Below are 18,288 nucleotides of genomic sequence, written 5' to 3'. Positions count from 1 at the left end.
ATTTCTTTGTTGACGCAATCATTGTTCAGTAGCATTTTGTTTAATCTTCACATATTTGTGCCTTTTCTGATTTTCTTCCTGTAGTTGACTTCTGGTTTCATACCGTTGTGGTCAGAAAAGATGCTTGGTATTATTTTGGTTTTCTTAAATTTATTGAGACTTGTTTTGTCGCCTAATATGTGCTCTATCCTGGAGAATGTTCCATGTACATTCAAAAAGAACATGTATTCTGGGACCAGCCCCATGGCCTACTGCTTACGTTCAGCGCACTCTGCTTTGGCAGCCAGGGTTCATGGGTTCGGAACCTGGGTGCAGACCTACACCACTCATCAGCCATGCTGTGGTGCTGACCCACATACAAAATAGAGGAGGATAGGCACAGGTGTTAGCTCTGGGCTAATCTTCCTCAAGCAAAAAAAAAAAATGTGTATTCTGTGGTTTTTGATGGAATGTTCTGTATATATCTACTAAGTCCATGTAGTCTAATGTGTCATTTAAGGCCAGTGTTTCCTTATTGTTCTTCTGTTTGGATGATCTATCCATTCTATCCATTGGTGTAAGTGGAGTGTTCAAGTCCCCTACTATTATTGTGTTGCTGTTTCTCCTTTTATGTCTGTTAGTAATTGCTTTATACATTTAGGTCCCACTATGTTGGATGCATAGATATTTACAAGTGTTATATCCTCTTGTTGGACTGTTCCCTTTATCATTATGTAGTGCCCTTGTCTCTTGTTACAGTTTTTATTTTAAAGTCTATTTTGTCTAAGTATTGCTACCCCAGCTTTCTTTTCATTGCCATTTGCATGGCGTATCTTTTTCCATCCCTTCCCTTGTAGTTTGTGAGTGTCTTTAGGTCTGAAGTGTGTCTCTTGGATGCAGCATATATATGGGTCTTGTTTTTTTATCCAAACAGCCACCCTATGCATTTTGAGTGGAGCATTTAGTCCATTGACATTTAAAGTGGTTATTGATAAGTATGAACTTATTGCCATTCTGTTCCTTTTTTTCTGGGTGTTTTAGTAGCTTTTTCTTCTTCTCTTATTCTCTTCCCTTTTGGTTTGATGGCTTTCTTTAGTATTATGTTTGGGTTCTTTCTCTTAATTTTTTGTGTATTTTTTATGGGTTTTTGGTTTGTGATTACCATGAGGTTCATGTATAATAACCTACATATATAGCAATTTATATTGAGTTGATGGTCTCTTAAGTTTGACCTCTTGCTAAAAGCTTTACTTTTTTACTCCCCTCCTCCCACGTTTTATGTTTTTGATATCATATTTAACCTTTTTTTTGTGCATGTGTATCCATTATCCTCATATCATGGAAATAGATAATTTTAGTACTTTTGTTTTTTTACCTTCATGTTAGACTCATAGATCGTTAATCTGCTACCTTTACTATATGTTTGCCTTTACCAGTGATTTTATTGTTGTTGGGTTTTTTTGATAATTTTCTTATTCCTATTAGTGGTCTTTTCCACTTACGTCCCTTTAGCATTTCTTGTAAGACTGGTTTCTTGGTGATAAACTCTCTTAGTTTTTGCTTGTCTGGAAAACTCTTTATCTCTCCTTCCACTCTGAATGATAACCTTGCCTGTAGAGTATTCTTGGCTGTAGGTTTTTTCCTTTTAGTGCTTTAAATATATCGTGCCACTCCCTTCTAGCCTGTAAGGTTTCTGCTGAGAAGTCAGTTGATAGCCTTATGGGGTTTCCTTTGTATGTAACTTGTTGCCTTTCTCTTGCAGCTTTTAGGATTCTCTCTTTAATTCTGGACATTTTAATTATACTATATCTTGGTGTGGGCCTCTTTGGGTTTATCTTGTTTGGTGCTTTCTGTGCTTCCTGTACCTGGATGTCTGTTTCCTTCCTTAGGAACGTCTTCAGCTGTTATTTCTTCAAATAGATTCTCTGCCCCTTTGTCCTCTCTTCTTCTGTGACACCTATAACACGGATGGTAGTGCACTTGATGTTGTCCCAGAGGTCCCTTAGACTGTCCTCGTTGTTTTTAATTCTTTTTTCTTTTATCTGTTCAGCTTGGGTGATTTCCTCTAGTCCAGCTCACTGATCCGTTCTGTATCATCTACTCTCCAACTGAATCCCTCTAGTGAATTTTTCATTTCCAGTATGGTATTCTTCGTTTCTGATTGGTTCTTTTTTATATTTTCCAATTCTTTGTTGAAGTTCTCACTGAATTCATTCATTCTTCTCCTGAGATTGTCGAGCATCCTTATGAGTATTAGTTTGTACTCTTTATCAGATAGATTGTTTACCTCTGTTTCATTTAGTTCTTTTTCTGAGGATTTGTCCTGTTCCCTTATTTGGAACATATTCCTTTGTCTCCTCATTTTGCCTCTTTCTCTGTGCTTATATCTATGTTTTAGGCAGATCAGCTACATCTCCTGGTTTTGGAGAAGTGGCCTTATGTAAGAGATGCCTTATGAGGCCCAGCAGTGTGCTTCCCTCTCGGTCACCAGTTCCAAATGGTCCAGGCGTGTCCCCTGTGTAGGCTACATGTGTCCTTCTGTTGTGGCAGAGTTGCTTGTACTGCAGGTGCACGGGGAGGCTAGGCTGCCCTCCTGGCTGGCTGGTTGTAATGATCAGCCACATGTGGCTGCTGTGGTCCCTTCAGTCACTTTATTGGGCATGGGGAGCCCCGGTACAGTTTGCTGCAAGGTCTAATAGCACATTCCTGCTGCAGTTTTTCTGTTAAGTGAGTAGGCCCCTAGCATGGCTCGTTGCTAGGCTCAGGGGCTCACAATTGCTGTAGACCTCCGGCCTGCAAGGCTGTTGTCAGACCTCTCAGGAGTGCTGCTGGGCGGGGCCAGCCTAGGTGTGGCAGCACACAGTTGTTTCAGGCGTTGGAAGGTGGGGCCAGTCCCCTATGTGGCTGTTTGAGAAGCATAAGTGTGCTGCAGCTGACAAGCCTCACTACCCACAGGCCCACACACCCTGTCAACACGGTCCTACCCTGTGCACGCTCCCCGACCCACAGAAGCAGACCCACTCAGCCGGCTGCAGAGAATGTAAGCCTCCTGGGGCAAGGGCTGTGGCTCATTTACTCTCACGTCCCCAGGGCTGGACTGAGCAGATGCTCAGGACATGTTTGCTGCGTGCACGTGTGTGCAAGGGTGTGCATGACTTAGGTTTTGCCACATCCTTTAAAAGTTTCTCTGTGATGAAGTAATAGGGATAGAAAAATTGTTCTTCATTTCTTGGGTGACACAGGAAAACATTCTTTTAAAAGAGAAGTAGGGCCGGCCCCATGGCTTAGCAGTTAAGTGTGCACACTCCGCTACTGGCAGCCCGGGTTCGGATCCTGGCGTGCACCAACACACCGCTTCTCCGGCCATGCTGAGGCCGCGTCCCACATACAGCAACTAGAAGGATGTGCAGCTATGACATACAACTATCTACTGGGGCTTTGGGGGAAAACATAAATAAATAAAATTTAAAGAAAAAAATAAGAGAAGTAGTTTTAAGACATGATAAGAATTTTTAATGTGAACCATTACCGGCTTGTTCTTGGCTCACATCTGCCTCGTCTGCAGTCGATGTTGAGTCCTTGTGAAGAGCTGCTGCGGATCTGACAGCTCTGAGCTGGGTCAGCTACACTCTCTGCTTCCCTGTTCCCCACCTTCTGAGCTTTTGCTCTGTGCTCACATATCACTTACTAATTTTATTCCCACCCTAAAGAAGTTATAACTAGGAAATTCATAACTAAAAGTTCTGTGGGAAAATGATGTATATGTGACTTGATTTCTTTCTTTTAAAGATTTTATTTATTCAGTTTTTTCCCCCCAAAGCCCCAGTAGATAGTTGTATGTCATAGGTTCACATCCTTCTAGTTGCTGTACGTGGGACTCGGCCTCACGTTGGACGGAGAAGTGGTGCCTCGGGGCGCTCCCGGGATCCGAACCGGGGCCGCCAGCATCAGAGCGCATGCACTTAACCGCTAAGACACGGAGCCGGCCCTAATTTCTTTCTTTTAAAGGCAGTAATTGTGAATGGTGCTTATTTATTTCTCTAAATGCATTTAGTCTGATTGTCCTGATGGTAAAAATAGTAGATGGTAGTAAGAAAAAAGAAAGTGCATGAAGATTAAAGTACAGATCATCTCAAATCTCTACCTAGTAACAATCACTGGTAATTCTTCTCCTGGAAGTTTTTTTTTAAACTTACTTATAAGAGTTCTTTCTATATTCCTCTGTTATATATTATATTTTCATTAAACTTTTTTTAAACTTTTTTTAAATGAAGTGCTTGCTAGTGCAATTAGACAAGAAAACTAAGTTATTGGAAAAGAAAATGGAAAATTTTGTTATATTCTCAGAATTTGCTTATCTCCTCAGAAACCTTGAGAGAAACTATTGTTATCTATGAAAAGGCAAGTTACATCATAAATGGACAAAAATCAATAGCTTAATTACAGTTAGATGGTATGATGGAAGAGAGTCCTCTCAAAATACATGAACTATGAATAAATTTAATAAAAAATATGCAGATATACTTGAAAAACACTATAAAAACAGTTTAGACCCAGAAAATCTTGAACGTTTGTTCATTCAGCAGGAGCTAGTAGGTGTATTGTGTTGCAAGCATATGTTAGGTACTTTGATTCTTTCTGGGGAACTTGAAAAGCTTTGGAAGAGAAGTCTGCAGAGCACTGGGACATGAGTGGGACTAGGCAGGGCTCCCCGGCGTGGACGCCACACTGGGCGCTCTGTGTCGCTCTTGCCTTTGTTTCAATGGTGCAGGTCCCTTCCCTCTAGGTTGCTGCTGCCAAGGCGGAAGCAGGGCATAACCGCCGCCACTTTAAGGCTGCCATCTTAGAGCTGAGCGAGGTGAAGAAGGAGCTGCAGGCCAAGGAACACCTGGTGCAGAAGCTGCAGGCAGAGGCTGATGGTCTCCAGTGAGTGCCTAGGCGGGCAGAGGGCTGGGTCCCCGCTTTCTTCTGGGGTGGGCGGCAGCAGCGCCACCAGATGTCCTCATAAGGATTCTTCTCTTCCATCTCTGATTAGCACATTCACCACGTTAAGGTAACCTATGTTCTAGCAAATCACTGGGTACTCTAGAGGCAGATCTAAGAAGGAGAGTATCTGATTCGTGTCTCAAGAAGCCTGTAGGTTAACTGTAAAATTTCAGTCCCGGTGCTGCTGTCCCTACTCTGCACCTTACTGGTCCTACGTTGAGAACAGAGAGAGCCCCAGTGTGAGGAACACTTTCCCCAAGGGCTGTGCCCCACCACCGAGGCTCACTGTAGGCTCTAATTAGGGCAGCCTCAAGTTGGACATGTGCGGGGATGCATGTTGGGCACTGCACATGCATTGGTCTCCGTGGCACTTTCCCTCCCACCATGATCTTTAAAATGGGCTAACAAAGCCTTTCCCTTGGATGGTTTTGTGAAGGTCAGTCAAGACAGTGCATTGCAAAGCTCCTAGAACAGTCTCTTCCCAAGGTGAGCAGTTTGTGAGTTTTTGTCATTATGAGTCTCACCCAGGGTGGATAGCATTCAACTGATAACATTTTAGGAGTGGGAGGGTAAGTTGGAAGAACGCTGTAATTTCATTCTTCCTTGTTTTTATGCTAGGATTCAGGAGGGGAAACATTCCAAGGAAATAGCACAGTTCCAGGTGGAGCTGGCAGAGGCCCGGACCCAGCTTCAGCTCCTGCAGAAGCAGCTGGACGAGCAGCTGAGCAAGCAGCCCGTAGGAAACCAAGAGGTGACCTGCTGAGGCGGCTTTACATCTGCAGTTACCAGAGTTTACAGAGCTACACTGTGCTAGTTGACACATTCAATTCCTTCATTCCCTGTCTGCTTGGAAAGGGATATTTATTTTTTCTAAGTATGATATTAAACAATACACAGAGATATAGTTAGAGCAACTTGATTGTGCAAGAAAGCTACCTTACTATTCTTTTGGTCATGTGACTTTTTCTCTCTAGATGGAAAATCTCAAATGGGAGGTGGATCAGAAAGAGAGAGAAATCCAGTCCTTGAAGCAGCAGCTGGACTTGACTGAACAGCAGAGTAAAAAAGAATTGGATGGAATACAGCAGCTATTACAGGTATCTGTTCTTCAAGGGCCCTGGGGCAGAAAGTCAGAGGCAGCATTTCATAAGGTAGTTGATAATCATAACCCTAGTCCAGTTACTGTGCCAGGCAGTGTGTTAAGTGCATAACAGGAGTTCTCGATGAATTGAATACTCCCACCAAACCATTCTGCAGACATAATCCCATTTCAGAAAGAAGTTCAGGTCATGCAGCTGAAGGAGGCTGAGCAGAGACCATGCCCTGGGCTGAGCTATGTGAAATGCATCAGGAATGGGATCTCATTAACTCCAATAAATGAGACAGTACATGTGAAAAGTTCACTAATCTGTGATAAACTTCTCTACAAAGAAAATGTACAGTTTTGAATACTTGAGGAAAGGAGCAGGAACATCTCTCTTGCCAAGATTCCTCCTTGTAAATGGATGGCTTGAGTAACAATTAGAACTGATTTATGTCCTTTCTTAGTAATGGTTAGGCTTATTCTAGTAGCTGACCTTGAAATTGAAACAGATGACTCTTGGGGTTCATTGTAGAATGTAGATGTGGGAATATTGCTGGTTCCTTGGCAGAGGTCTGAAATGGGAATTTCAGTGAGAACACTGAGGACATGAATATAACTGGATGCTTCACAGTCTAGACTACTGGAGAGGAAGTTGTGCTGAGACGAGCACATCACATGCTTCATCACATAAAAATCAGGGTTCTGTTTTTAGCCCATTAGAATTGTGACATACAAACTAAGAATCTTAGCAGTATGTTGAGGATCTTTTAGCTTTTAAAAATCTGACTTTACTTCCCTTAGAATATCAAATCTGAGTTGGAGATGGTACGGGAAGATCTGTCCATGACCCAGAAAGATAAGTTTATGCTTCAAGCTAAAGTGTCGGAACTGAAGAACAACATGAAGACTCTACTTCAACAAAACCAACAGCTCCAGCTAGACCTGCGACGCAGTGCAGCAAAGACGGTATCAGGCTCCCTGCCCTTTTCAGATTAACTGGGTTCACTGTCGATTTGTTTGAGCAAGAGGTTGGTGGATTTTCTAGTCATTCAGACATAAAGTTATATTTAACCAACATTGAGCAACTATTGGGTGAAAATAAATGATGATGGAGTATTCTGCTCAGACAACAGGCCAAATCTTGTTATTTTGGTACCTTTTCCAACAGAATGTTTGCTTTTCATGAATTCAGTTGCCATTTTGTTGTAATATGCTTTATAAACCAAATGAAGGCATCGTTTGCTTGTGGTAACAAGAGCCCCCAGCCCACTTGGTGAGCTCAGTGAGCACACAGCAGCTGCCAGAATGGGCTTGGGGGCCCAGGGACCCCTGCAGCTGCCATCATGAGCACTGCTCAGATTGTCTACATACCCGGCATTTGTTTTCCTACTCAGTCTATATGAGTATTTTCCAGGTGCAAAGAAATTGCTCAGATTCAGAGGTTTATTTAGCATCATTTGCCTATCTCTGTAAAAAGTTTGAAGTCCTAGCAAGCGGAGTCTTATGAGTCGGAAAGTTGAATTAATTTCTTAGGGAAACTCAGTGTCAAGGTCTTGGTCTTTCATGGAAGCCCACGTGGGAGTTCTCCTTTAGGATTCAGCTCTGTCCTCCTGAGGAGCGGACTGCCTTGTTTGTGCTCCATTATGTGCATTAGGAAGACAGTTTTCTATCAGCCAGCATTTCTTGAACCCCTGTGCCTGCTGGCTCTTGCTGGTACAGGACGCGTGGGACGTGCCTTCCTGGAAGGCCTGTGTGGAGCTGGGGAGGCACCTCTGAAAGTTCTTATGATGGTGGAGACCGATTAGGGGAGGGGGCGGTGGTGTCAACCTCAAGTGAGAGCTAACTGTGCTTTTCAAATCAGAGGAAGGAACTGAAAGGCGAGGCCACCTCTTCCAGCCCCGTGACGCCAGTTAAGATCCCCGATTGCCCCGTTCCAGCCTCGCTGCTGGAGGAGCTGCTGAGGCCCCCACCTGCCGTGAGCAAGGAGCCCCTCAAGAATCTCAACAGCTGTCTCCAGCAACTGAAGTATGATCTGTGTTCTGTGCTCCATTTCACTTAGTATTTAAAAATAAATTGCATGTTTAACTTGAAGAATCTTTCCTATTGCCAGCATTGAATGCTTAGCAAAGGCTGAGCAGGTCTGTGTTAACTGGGGCCACTCAGCCTCTCAATTCACATTGTAAGGTGAGAATTGCCTAGAGCTAAAGGACCCTGAGAAGCCCTTAAGTCACCAGGACCACCTGAGCCCTTAGAAACCCCAAAACTGGATTTTTGCACCCATCAGCATGAGGCCAGCGTTTGGTGGGTGTGGCCACATGGGGACATCTTTTTTGACCCTGTGAGTGGAAGCCATGTGTGACCCTCGACTCTGTCTTTCCCACATTCTCCCTGATCAGAGGCCCTTGTGCGCGGAGTCTCGCAGCCTGTTGGCCTCTGCACAGTGCAGAGAAAAATGCCAAGAGTCCCTTAAGTTCTGTGACCGCATCATTGTTGCTCGTCCAAATTGAGAGGTTCTGTTGGTCCCTGAAGGCACCACAGATGTGTGAGCAAACTGCTGTCTAGTTCAAGCTTGTTAGGATTGGCGTCTGTGATGGCCCTGCCTCTGGGGGAAGCAGCGGTGTCTTTTCTGGCTCTCGTCTGACTGGTGTTTCTTCCTTTGCCTCCCCTATCTCCCCAGGCAAGAGATGGACAGCCTGCAGCGCCAGATGGAGGCTCATACAGTCACCGTGCATGAGTCGCTGTCCTCGTGGACTCAGGGGGACCCTGCCACTGGCCCCGCTCCCCCTGGGGATCATGCGAACCCCAGGGGAGACACAGCACGACATGGCCAGAGCAGGGCCTCCAGAGAGGGGCTTGGAGCAGTGGCCACTGAGCATCCCAACCCCAAGTGTTTGTAACTACCCAGAGGAATATTCTCTTATCAATATTATTTATTTGACCTTGTGCTCTATGTTTTTCTAAGAGATGAAATTTAACTTCTGCGTTTGCCTTTATAAGGAGCAAAATAACAGAACAAGAGGCAAGGATTAGAGAAATAGTCATTTGCAGATCACAACTAGCTTTCCCCACAAAATGACCAAATCTTAAAAGCCTAGTTTAGATCTCAGTGAGAAATTTTTGAATGTGTCTGAAGGGTTATTTGCCGGAGGAGGTATCTTACGAGTGACAGTAGACACTGCTCTCTGAGGGTAACGCCAACCAGCTGGTCACTGGTGGAAACACCCGGCATGGCTGGGTCTGGTTTCTCACATTCTTCTTTGGTTCAGTAATAGCTTTACCTCCCCGCAGAAATGAAACTTTATTTGCACCTTTGGTTTTTATTTTATTTTATTTTCAATAGCCATCCCACCATAGGATGTGTATATAAATACTGAAAATCATAATCTAATCTTTAAAAAGTATATGCTCATATTATTTAAGAATGACTCGAATTGTCTTTTTATTGATTGCTTTTTGAAAATCTGCTGTCAGGAAATAATGTACATGTAGGATTTAGGGACATCAGTTGGAAATTATATTTTAAGAAATATAATTATTTTATTTACTCTGCCTTCTAAAACCAAATATTATTAAGATAGAGAGGCTTCTTTGTTGTTTTCATTTCACTTTCTTTTTGAGGGTCTTTTCTTTGTCATAAGTGCACGATGCCCACCCATCTGACCCCTGGCCCTGCACAGCCTCACCCACCTTAGCTGACCTCCCGGCAGGCCTGGCAGCCAGAAGGATGCCCACCTTCTGCATGGTGACGCTGACGTCACCATGCACTGACCTGACATGTGAGGTGCGGGGAGAGACCACAGGAGAGGAGAGAAGGTGAGGAGGAAGAGGGTGGAGCTCTCTGCAGGGCTCCAACCCAGGTAACAAGGCTTCTCCAGGCCTCACACTCTGTGCCCCACATGAAAACATTCACCAGGGCCTTTGTGGTCATCAAGACAAGCTGGACTCTTAGTGGTGACTTCAGAAGGCCTAGAAGGTCCTTTAACCTCTAATCTGGAGAGCAGTGAGGTTTCTAGAAGGGGCAGGTCTGCACTCTGAGGAAAGGCGGCTGAGGTTTCCCCTGCTCTCCGTAGTAGAATGCCTTATTTGAAATCAGGCACCCTGAGTATGTGAGATTTACTTGTATACATTTTTCCACCTGAAATACTTCAACGCTGCAGAAACTGACTGACTGTGAGATTTGAGGTTTTAAGTTTGTCCTCCTAGTTTGCTAAGAAAATCTAAAATAATATTTATTGTTAGAAGTTAGAGAAGAGAGAGAATGGGTCCACATGGCCTCCTGTGCAGATGCTGGTCTGAAGATGAAGTTTTGAAGTGTTACTGATCAGGCCAGACACACTAGTGTCAATATATTACTTGTGTCTCTTTTGTGGAGAAAACAGTATGGTATTTTTAAGCTGTTTGTGTTTTCTTATAATATGCTGTTAGAAGGTTAATTGATAAGGTTAAAGTAGCATTAACCTCAAAGATGTTTAGTGTTTCAAAAAATTCCCTAGCAAGTTTTGGAACTTCTAAAATACATATATCATTTGTACAGGGTTAATCTTGAAATAATACTTGAAATCTTCATTATAATTACATCCTACTTTTCATCTTAAATTGGTAATTGGTTTTTTTTTTTTTTTTTTTTTAAAGATTTTATTTATTCAGTTTTTTCCCCCCAAAGCCCCAGTAGATAGTTGTATGTCATAGGTTCACATCCTTCTAGTTGCTGTACGTGGGACCCGGCCTCGCGCTGGACGGAGAAGTGGTGCCTCGGGGCGCTCCCGGGATCCGAACCCGGGCCGTCAGCATCAGAGTGCGCGCACTTAACCGCTAAGCCACGGAGCCGGCCCGGTAATTGGTTTTGACAAAATTGTTTTTGTACCATTAGAAAAGAAAAATGATAATTTACATTCTTATTTATTTTGGCTGCAATATCCTGTTTAAATTTAAAACCAAGAAATAACACGTAGCCTCATCCTGTAGCTGCTTTCTCTCTCCTTGCTTATAGAAGGTCTTCCAGTGAATGCCGTTCACTATGTATTTTTTCTCTTAGGAAAGGATAAACTAATTTTGAATATCTCCATCACGTGAAAGCCAATCTCTGTTCCTCACCCCTTTTTCCTTTGTTTAGTTACTCTCCATGTGCATGTGTGTGCACGCCCTCAGCAGCAGCACCTCTAGTTTTCTGTCATCATCTTGTGCCCATGTGGTCAGTCCCCATCTTTCAGTTCCGCAAGCGCCCAGCCTGTCTGTGGTTTCAGCTCTCTGGCTGTCTCCCTGCCCACTGTGCTCCTCGAGCTTTCATGTGTGGCTCACTGTTCTCTGTCTGGGGTCTTGTGTTCAAGCTGACATCACCTTTAGGCTTCCTTAACAAGTCACCCAAAAGAGGAAGCTGGACTTTCAAATTGCCTGCTTTTGATTTGTTGAGGGTTTTTTTTTTTTTTTTTATCTCCAAGGGACTTTACTGGCACTTCTACCTCCCAGCACTAGATTCTTCAGTGAATAACATTTGAAATATTCTTCTATTTTGGGCAGAAGTGGAAATTAGGAATTTATTCATGGAAAACAACAGTTAAGTCTGGAGTATTTATAAAAACAGGCTCACCATTGCATTATATTTGTGTATATTATCCATCTTGTATGATGAATACTGTATGGCATGTCTTCACTGCAGAGAATGTTGGCTTGGACACTTCATGATGTCATTACTTGTTTTTCTTATGTTCCAAAAAAACCTTATTGCAACGTGTATCACTGATTTTTCCACAGTACACATCAGATAGATGCCACGGATCTTACAGATTTATACACCTCTGTTCTACTATTTGGAAGGTATAACAGGCCATGTGTTTGACAGGCTGTGAAACTGGCTCTTACTCTGGCCTGGGATCCAGGTAACAGGACAGGGCCTGCTAGGAAGACAGCCTGTGCTACACTGCAGTAGGAAGATTCTCATTAAACTCTTTCTCAGTTTAAAGACTTTTTTTGGTATAGGTATACCACAAAAGCCATGGGCCTGCAAAGTCACCACGACATATATTCCTACTTCCAGGAGTTGTTTTTTTAACAAAAATTTAATGTCATGTGTAAAGATTTCTAGTAATGAAAGGGACCAGTGTATCTGAAAGAGACATGTCCTGGAGCCTTCTCAAGGATCCCCGTGACGTGAATAATGCTGTGTTGTCTGAGACATGCCGAGCCTTATTCAGACAAGTTCACTGAATCCACATTTCATCATCATTGTATGGTGGTCTCAGGTTATAATAGGATCCTTGAGGGTAATGTTTTAGAGGGTCTAGAAAACTCGGTGGTTTTAAGTTATTCATTTCTATTAAAAGTTTCCTCATAAAAGGGAGTCCTCAGGTTGGGGCTGTTCAGGGGAAAGGTGTCGCCATGCACAACAAATTGTAACTTTAAAAAGCATGTTGATTTTTTATAAATTTAAGCGTGCTTGGGAATTCCTTAAATTTTGTGCAATAAACTATTTTTTGTTAAAGATTTTCATATTTCATTGAGGGGCTTCATTTTAATATTTATATTGTCATATTTTGGAGCAACTTTTATCTCATGTTGTGACAAACTCTGTTCAAATACTTGTCTTAAAAGAGAATTTTACTGTTCTGCCAAAGTTTCAGACGGGCTGTGAAATCGAACTTCTTGTGGTTGCTTTTGACCACAGCAGAAGAGTAGCATCTCTCCCTTATTTCTTCCCTCATTAGCCCACACTTCACTTGTTGCCATATGCAAGTAATTACAAAGGAGGGAAGCATGTATAGGAACAGGGGATGTACTTCTGAGCAAACTGAGAAAAAAGGATGGCAGCTGCTCCTGAGGCTGTAGACATGCACCTACATGTGCTTCCTGTACTGGAGGGCCGCCATGCAGCCACTGGCCTCTACGGATCGTCATTTATTGACAGCAAAGGGACCATAACTCTAAGTCTCAATTTTGTGGCTCCCCAGTTTCACCTGAGTTTTTCATCCATACTTTTTTTTTTTTTTGTGAGGAAGATCAGCCCTGAGCTAACATCCATGCTAATCCTCCTCTTTTTGCTGAGGAAGACCGGCTCTGAGCTGACATCTATTGTCAATCCTCCTCCTTTTGTTCCCCAAAGCCCCAGTATACAGTTGTATGTCATAGTTGCACATCCTTCCAGTTGCTGTATGTGGGACGCGGCCTCAGCATGGCCGGAGAAGCGGTGCGTTGGTGCACGCCTAGGATCCAAACCCGGGCCGCCAGTAGCGGAGCACGCGCACTTAACCACCAAGCCATGGGGCCGGCCCCGTACTTTATTTCTGATCAATAAGAGTAAGCCAAATGTAAAGAGCCTTCAGTTCAATATTACTAATACTCAGCATGGTAAAAATATATGCAGAAAAAGAGTAAACCAGTGATCACAGATGTAATTTTGTGGTGGGATTTACACATTTTTTTCCTATGACTCCACTCTATTAGCTTCTATAGCCAAGGGTCAGATCTAAATGAAGATTCCTTGACCACCTCCTTTTGTGGCCTTAACTTCCTGAAATATTGAGGATGCACTGATTTTTTTCCTATAGTTATATGTATCTGAACCTTTTACTTTTATCTATAACGTTGCTAAACGTTTGCAGGCACTGAACTAACGAGTTGATGGGGTTATTTTTTAAGCTGTATCTCCTTCATCAAAGAGATATTCTTTGCTACATCCTCTTATAGTTACACAGTGGGTGTTAGAATAGTCTGGCTGCAGCTTTATGGGCAGCTGCTTCCTGGCTTAGAGGGGTGGCGAGTACTGGCAGGAATGTGTGTTGAGTGTAGAACTGAGGACTTACCTCTGATGGGAGGCTTGGTGTTTAAAAATCACCAGGTCACTGAGAAATCTCATACCTCAGGCAGATTATGTGGGAAATATAAATAGGGTTATTTATGCTGCTGCGATCCAGTTTGATGGATAAACATGATAGCTGTTCGAAGAGTCTCCAAGCCTTTCCTAGATGAGGAGTTCTCAGCCACCAGTAACTTCTAAAACCAGAGCAGCACTGGAATCCTGCTTTCCTTTATGCATGTTTTCACTTGACAATGAATGTTGCAGATTCTGGTAAAAAGTATACTTTGCCAACATCTTTTTCCTGGAAACAAGGGAAGATATTAAACTGTGTTGCAGATCCCTTTGTCTGCCTGTTTGGTGTGGGGCAGGACTCCTGTGGCAGGTCTTTCTCATGTCCAGGTTCCTCTCTAGGCTGGAGGTGGCACCTCAAGCAGGGCAGTGACGTCCCTCCAAAACAGCGTGCTTCTGGGCTGGATTGAAGTGTGTGGATCATGGCAGCACCTGGGGAAGGGGGGGCGGTGGCTTCAGGAAGCACCTAGAGGTTCTCATCTACTCAGCTCCCCTTCACTTGGTCTGGGAATCACCGGAGGTAATGAACCGTGGGCTTTTTACACATAATCTGGGTCAGAACTCCACAGAGTGATAGTAGTGTTTATAAAGGGTCTCCAGGACGCTTCATTTTCTATGTGAGCTTGGAATGAGTGCTAAATGTGCATTTCTAAATACCTGATGGACATTTCAAAGTGATTTTCCTAGTACTTAATTCTCTATGTGGAAAGCTATTATGTCACTCTGGTCTCCTATCCGTCAAGGTTTGCAATCCTCGACATTCTTCCTGTTGCTGTCCCAGCCCAGCCCACACCCACAGCTCCTTCCATGTTTCCGTTTTGTGCCCCTTCTTTCTCTGCACCAGCTTCAAACCTGGCTTAGTTATGGAGCCAGCTGGTAATGGTCTCTTGGCCTTCAGAATCGTCCTCCTCCCACTCCTGTCTGAAGGACACATTTGCTCATTCATTCTAGTGATCCACTGACTCCACAGGATCAAGTTCAGTGCACACAGCTTGGCTTTCAAACCCTCTACAATCTGGCCCAAATCAACCTCTCCAGCTTTTCTTAGTCCACGCAACTATTACTGAGTTTTGCAGTAATCATTAGCGCTCTCCACCGAATACTCTTCCTCCTCTACCTTCCGGGGAGATGGCAGATGCACACTGTGGAGCAGGAAGCTTGGCTAGCTTGAGCCAATGAGGTAGCACACAGGATGTGTCCCTTCCAGGCCAGAGCACTGACGGGCTGCTGCAAAACCCTCCACCATGGAGACAGCATCACTCTAGGGTGGTGCCTGTCAGCGAGAAAGTACCTGAGTGAGGCAAGTGCCAGTGGCTGACCCACAATGGGCGGGAAGTAAGAGCCAGCAAAAACCTTGTGGGGCCGGCCTGGGGGTGTAGTGGTAGGTTCGTGTGCTCCGGTTTGGCGGCCAGGGGTCCACAGGTTCAGATCCCAGGTGCAGACCTACGCGCTGCTTATCAAGCCGTGCTGTGGCGGCGTCCCATATACAAAATGGAGTAAGATGGGCAGAGACGTTAGCTCATGGCCAATCTTCCTCACCAAAGAAAGAAAACAACAAAAAGAAATAACCTTGTTCTCCATACCTCCTGAGACTTGGGGGTTATTACTGCAACGTGACATAGCCCCTCCTGACCAGTGTGAGTGCCCACGGCATGCCGTGAGGGCCCCACGCCTTGCCTGGACATTCTGCCTACTTCCCATGCCCTGTGCCGCCTGTGCCTTTATTCTGTAAGCAGATGTCTGAGTGTTTGTGGATGTCAAGCACTATGCCCAGAAAGAGTTCAAAACCAGCTCTGCAGGGGGGGAAGCCTGGTGTGTGGCATTTGATGGTTCCTCGGTGTAAACATCCCCCACACCAAGGCAGATCTAAAGCTCTCAACGTGCTGTCATTGGAGCTGGGAAGGGGGTAGGAAACTCCAGCACACCGCTGTCCCCTAGAGATGCGACAGTGAGCAGAAAACAGACCTAACTCAGCTGGTCTCTCTATAAATCCTTCCCTGATTCCCAACTCAAAGTGATCCTTCCCTGTGTGCATTTACATATATGGAATTAAGTTTATACCATTTTGCATCGTGTTTCTTTTTATTATAGTTATTTGTGGAGAGTCACTATTTCTCCTATTAGATCATAGGGCACCCAGGGCTGGAGGACAGTATCTCTTACCCTACTCAGTGGATTCCATGGAAGAGATGAGCCTTAATTAGCCTACTTCAGTCACTTTAGAGACATGTAAACAAACACCAATTGGGAGATTTCTTTCCTTGCTAATTTGGTGTAGAAATGGTGGCTACATATAGTCAACCAAAACAGAACACTGCTAATAGAGCAGATTTATGAATTAGGAGTAAATAATATCTACCCTTTATTGAAGATCTCTTAAAATTCTGCAAGAACCTGACACTTTTGTGGAGAAGAACTCCTTTGCTAATCTGCAAATGACATTTCCAGGCTCCCCTGCCAGCAAGTCTTCCTCAATGGCTGCATCTTCTCTGTCTCTGGGCTCTGTTGTGCCCTCCTCCAGGATCACAGTGGCTTCCTGCTGTGGCTGTCCCTTATCACTCCCAGGACTACAGTCCCCTCTTGAATCACCTGGTATGGGCTGCTCTCTTGACTAGAGTCCCACTTTATGAAACATCATATGTGGCTGGACCTCCACATGCTTTTCCTTCTCTTGTTGAAGGATATTCAAGATCCATGTGAAAAGTAGACCTCCCCACTCAATCACTGGGGCTGACTTGGTCCCTTGGCTCTCTCGTGATCTGGTGTCAAAAATGGAGTTGGGGATTAGGGTAGGAGTTAGACAAACTACAATTAGGAATTAGATCAAACCTGCTCCTCTCAGAAAAGACCATCAATTCTTTTAAGCTTAATTTCTGTTCATTCGTTGGAAACCCATTTCTACCTTGCAAGGATTTACGTCTCAAATGCTCTCATTTCCACCTCAAAGGTAAATAGTGGCCAACAACAGGGTTGGCTTCCTAACAGTGGAACTGTTTTCCTTTTCTTCCCCCTTGATTATTCCAGTCTTGTTTAATCGAGTGTAGATGGCATTAGATAGTGGTGAGGATCTAGACATAATAGGATCCCTATTGTTAGCTGGATTCCACAGAAAATCCTGGTATTAAGATACTGACTAGGCTAATGAAGCCGCTAAAAGAAACCCCAAAATTCAGTGGCTGAAATGAGAGAAGCTTCTCTTTCAAGTAACAGCCCAAGCACAGAAACAGGACCAAGTGGCAGCTTCACGGTGCTGAGGACAAAAGTGGCTTCTCTCTCTGCATAATGTGCAGCTTCCGTCTGTGGCCTGGGACAGCTGCTGCAGGTCCCAGCCTCCTGTCTGTATTTCCCAAGTGGAAAGGAAAGACCACACGGCAGGCACGCTGCAGGCCCTCGTTCAAGGGTGCAAGTCACTAGCTGCGAACGCCACTGTCCACTGCCTCCACTTAGTCACTGTGCCACAGGATGTGGCTCTTAGCTAGACAGCAGCGTGTCCCGCCACAGCTGGGAGTTTCTATTATTACATGGAGAACGCATGCTGCCGGCAACAGCCTCTACCACAGTTCACAATCTCTCAAATCAGTCCTCTCTCAACTACTGGGGTTTGTGATTACTATAACAAAATCCCTCATGATGAGGAAGGACCCTGCCACCCCTTAAAGGCATGTGTATATATATATATATGTAAGTTTCTATGTTATTTAAACTATAAAAGCAGTAATAACAGCTAACATTTATTAAGCCCTTACTGTGTGGTGACTCTGTAGCAAGGACTTGGCACATACTAATCCTCACTTCTGAGATAGGTGTGATTAATAGCCCCAATTTTACCACTGAGAAAACTGACGCACAGGGAAATTAATTCACCCAGTTACCTAGCAAGTAGGAGGCAGACAGGATACTGACCCAAAGCCTGGTGCTCTCATCACGCCACAATGACACATATTCATAAAAAGGTCAAAACTGGAGAGCGGCTGGGGACAGAGATCTGTTCTCAGGGTACTTAGTAATTAAAAACAACAACAAACGGTAAGATTTCATTCTAATAAGGCACTCTTTCTTTTTAAATGGAGACAAAATTTACACTAAAAAAGGCATAGCTTTTAAGTGTACAGTTTGGTGAGTTCTGACAAATGTCACCCAATGTGCACCTGTGTTACTATCAACCCAAGCAAGATGCAGAGCGTCTCCTTCACACTAAAAGTTCCCTCGTGCCACTTCCCAGTTAACCACCCCACTGCGAGGCACCCTGTTCTGATTTCTACCCCCATAAGCTTTGCCTGTTCTTGAGACTCTTGTAAACGGAATCTTATAGTATGTACTTTTGTGTGGGGGTTCTTTTGCTTAGAATGGTTTTCAGATTTACCCATGTTGTTGCTGA

General features: G+C 44.1%; 1 protein-coding gene across 4 annotated transcripts in view; it reads left to right on the top strand.

The window, feature by feature from the left end:
- GOLGA3 (golgin A3) overlaps positions 1-12,529 on the top strand; it is a 54,546-nt gene extending 42,017 nt beyond the window's left edge. For 3 of the 4 annotated variants that reach the window (XM_087423532.1, XM_087423531.1, XM_087423533.1), the window contains 6 exons: positions 4,766-4,905; positions 5,584-5,716; positions 5,940-6,062; positions 6,851-7,015; positions 7,911-8,074; positions 8,727-12,529. In XM_087423532.1, coding sequence (XP_087279658.1) covers positions 4,766-4,905; positions 5,584-5,716; positions 5,940-6,062; positions 6,851-7,015; positions 7,911-8,074; positions 8,727-8,946 — 945 coding nt within the window. In that variant the 3' untranslated portion in view covers positions 8,947-12,529. Of the gene's footprint in view, positions 1-4,765; positions 4,906-5,583; positions 5,717-5,939; positions 6,063-6,850; positions 7,016-7,910; positions 8,075-8,726 lie in introns of those variants that run through there. The other variant, XR_015549839.1, reaches the window with a different exon arrangement.
- Positions 12,530-18,288: the final 5,759 nt, after the last annotated feature.

This window comes from Ceratotherium simum, chromosome 35 (genome assembly GCF_057802395.1).
Source record: "Ceratotherium simum simum isolate JZ-2026a chromosome 35, ASM5780239v1, whole genome shotgun sequence".
Classification (NCBI taxonomy): Eukaryota; Metazoa; Chordata; class Mammalia; order Perissodactyla; family Rhinocerotidae; genus Ceratotherium; species Ceratotherium simum.
Note: the sequence above shows the minus strand (reverse complement) of the source record. Positions and strands in the feature narration are given on the sequence as shown.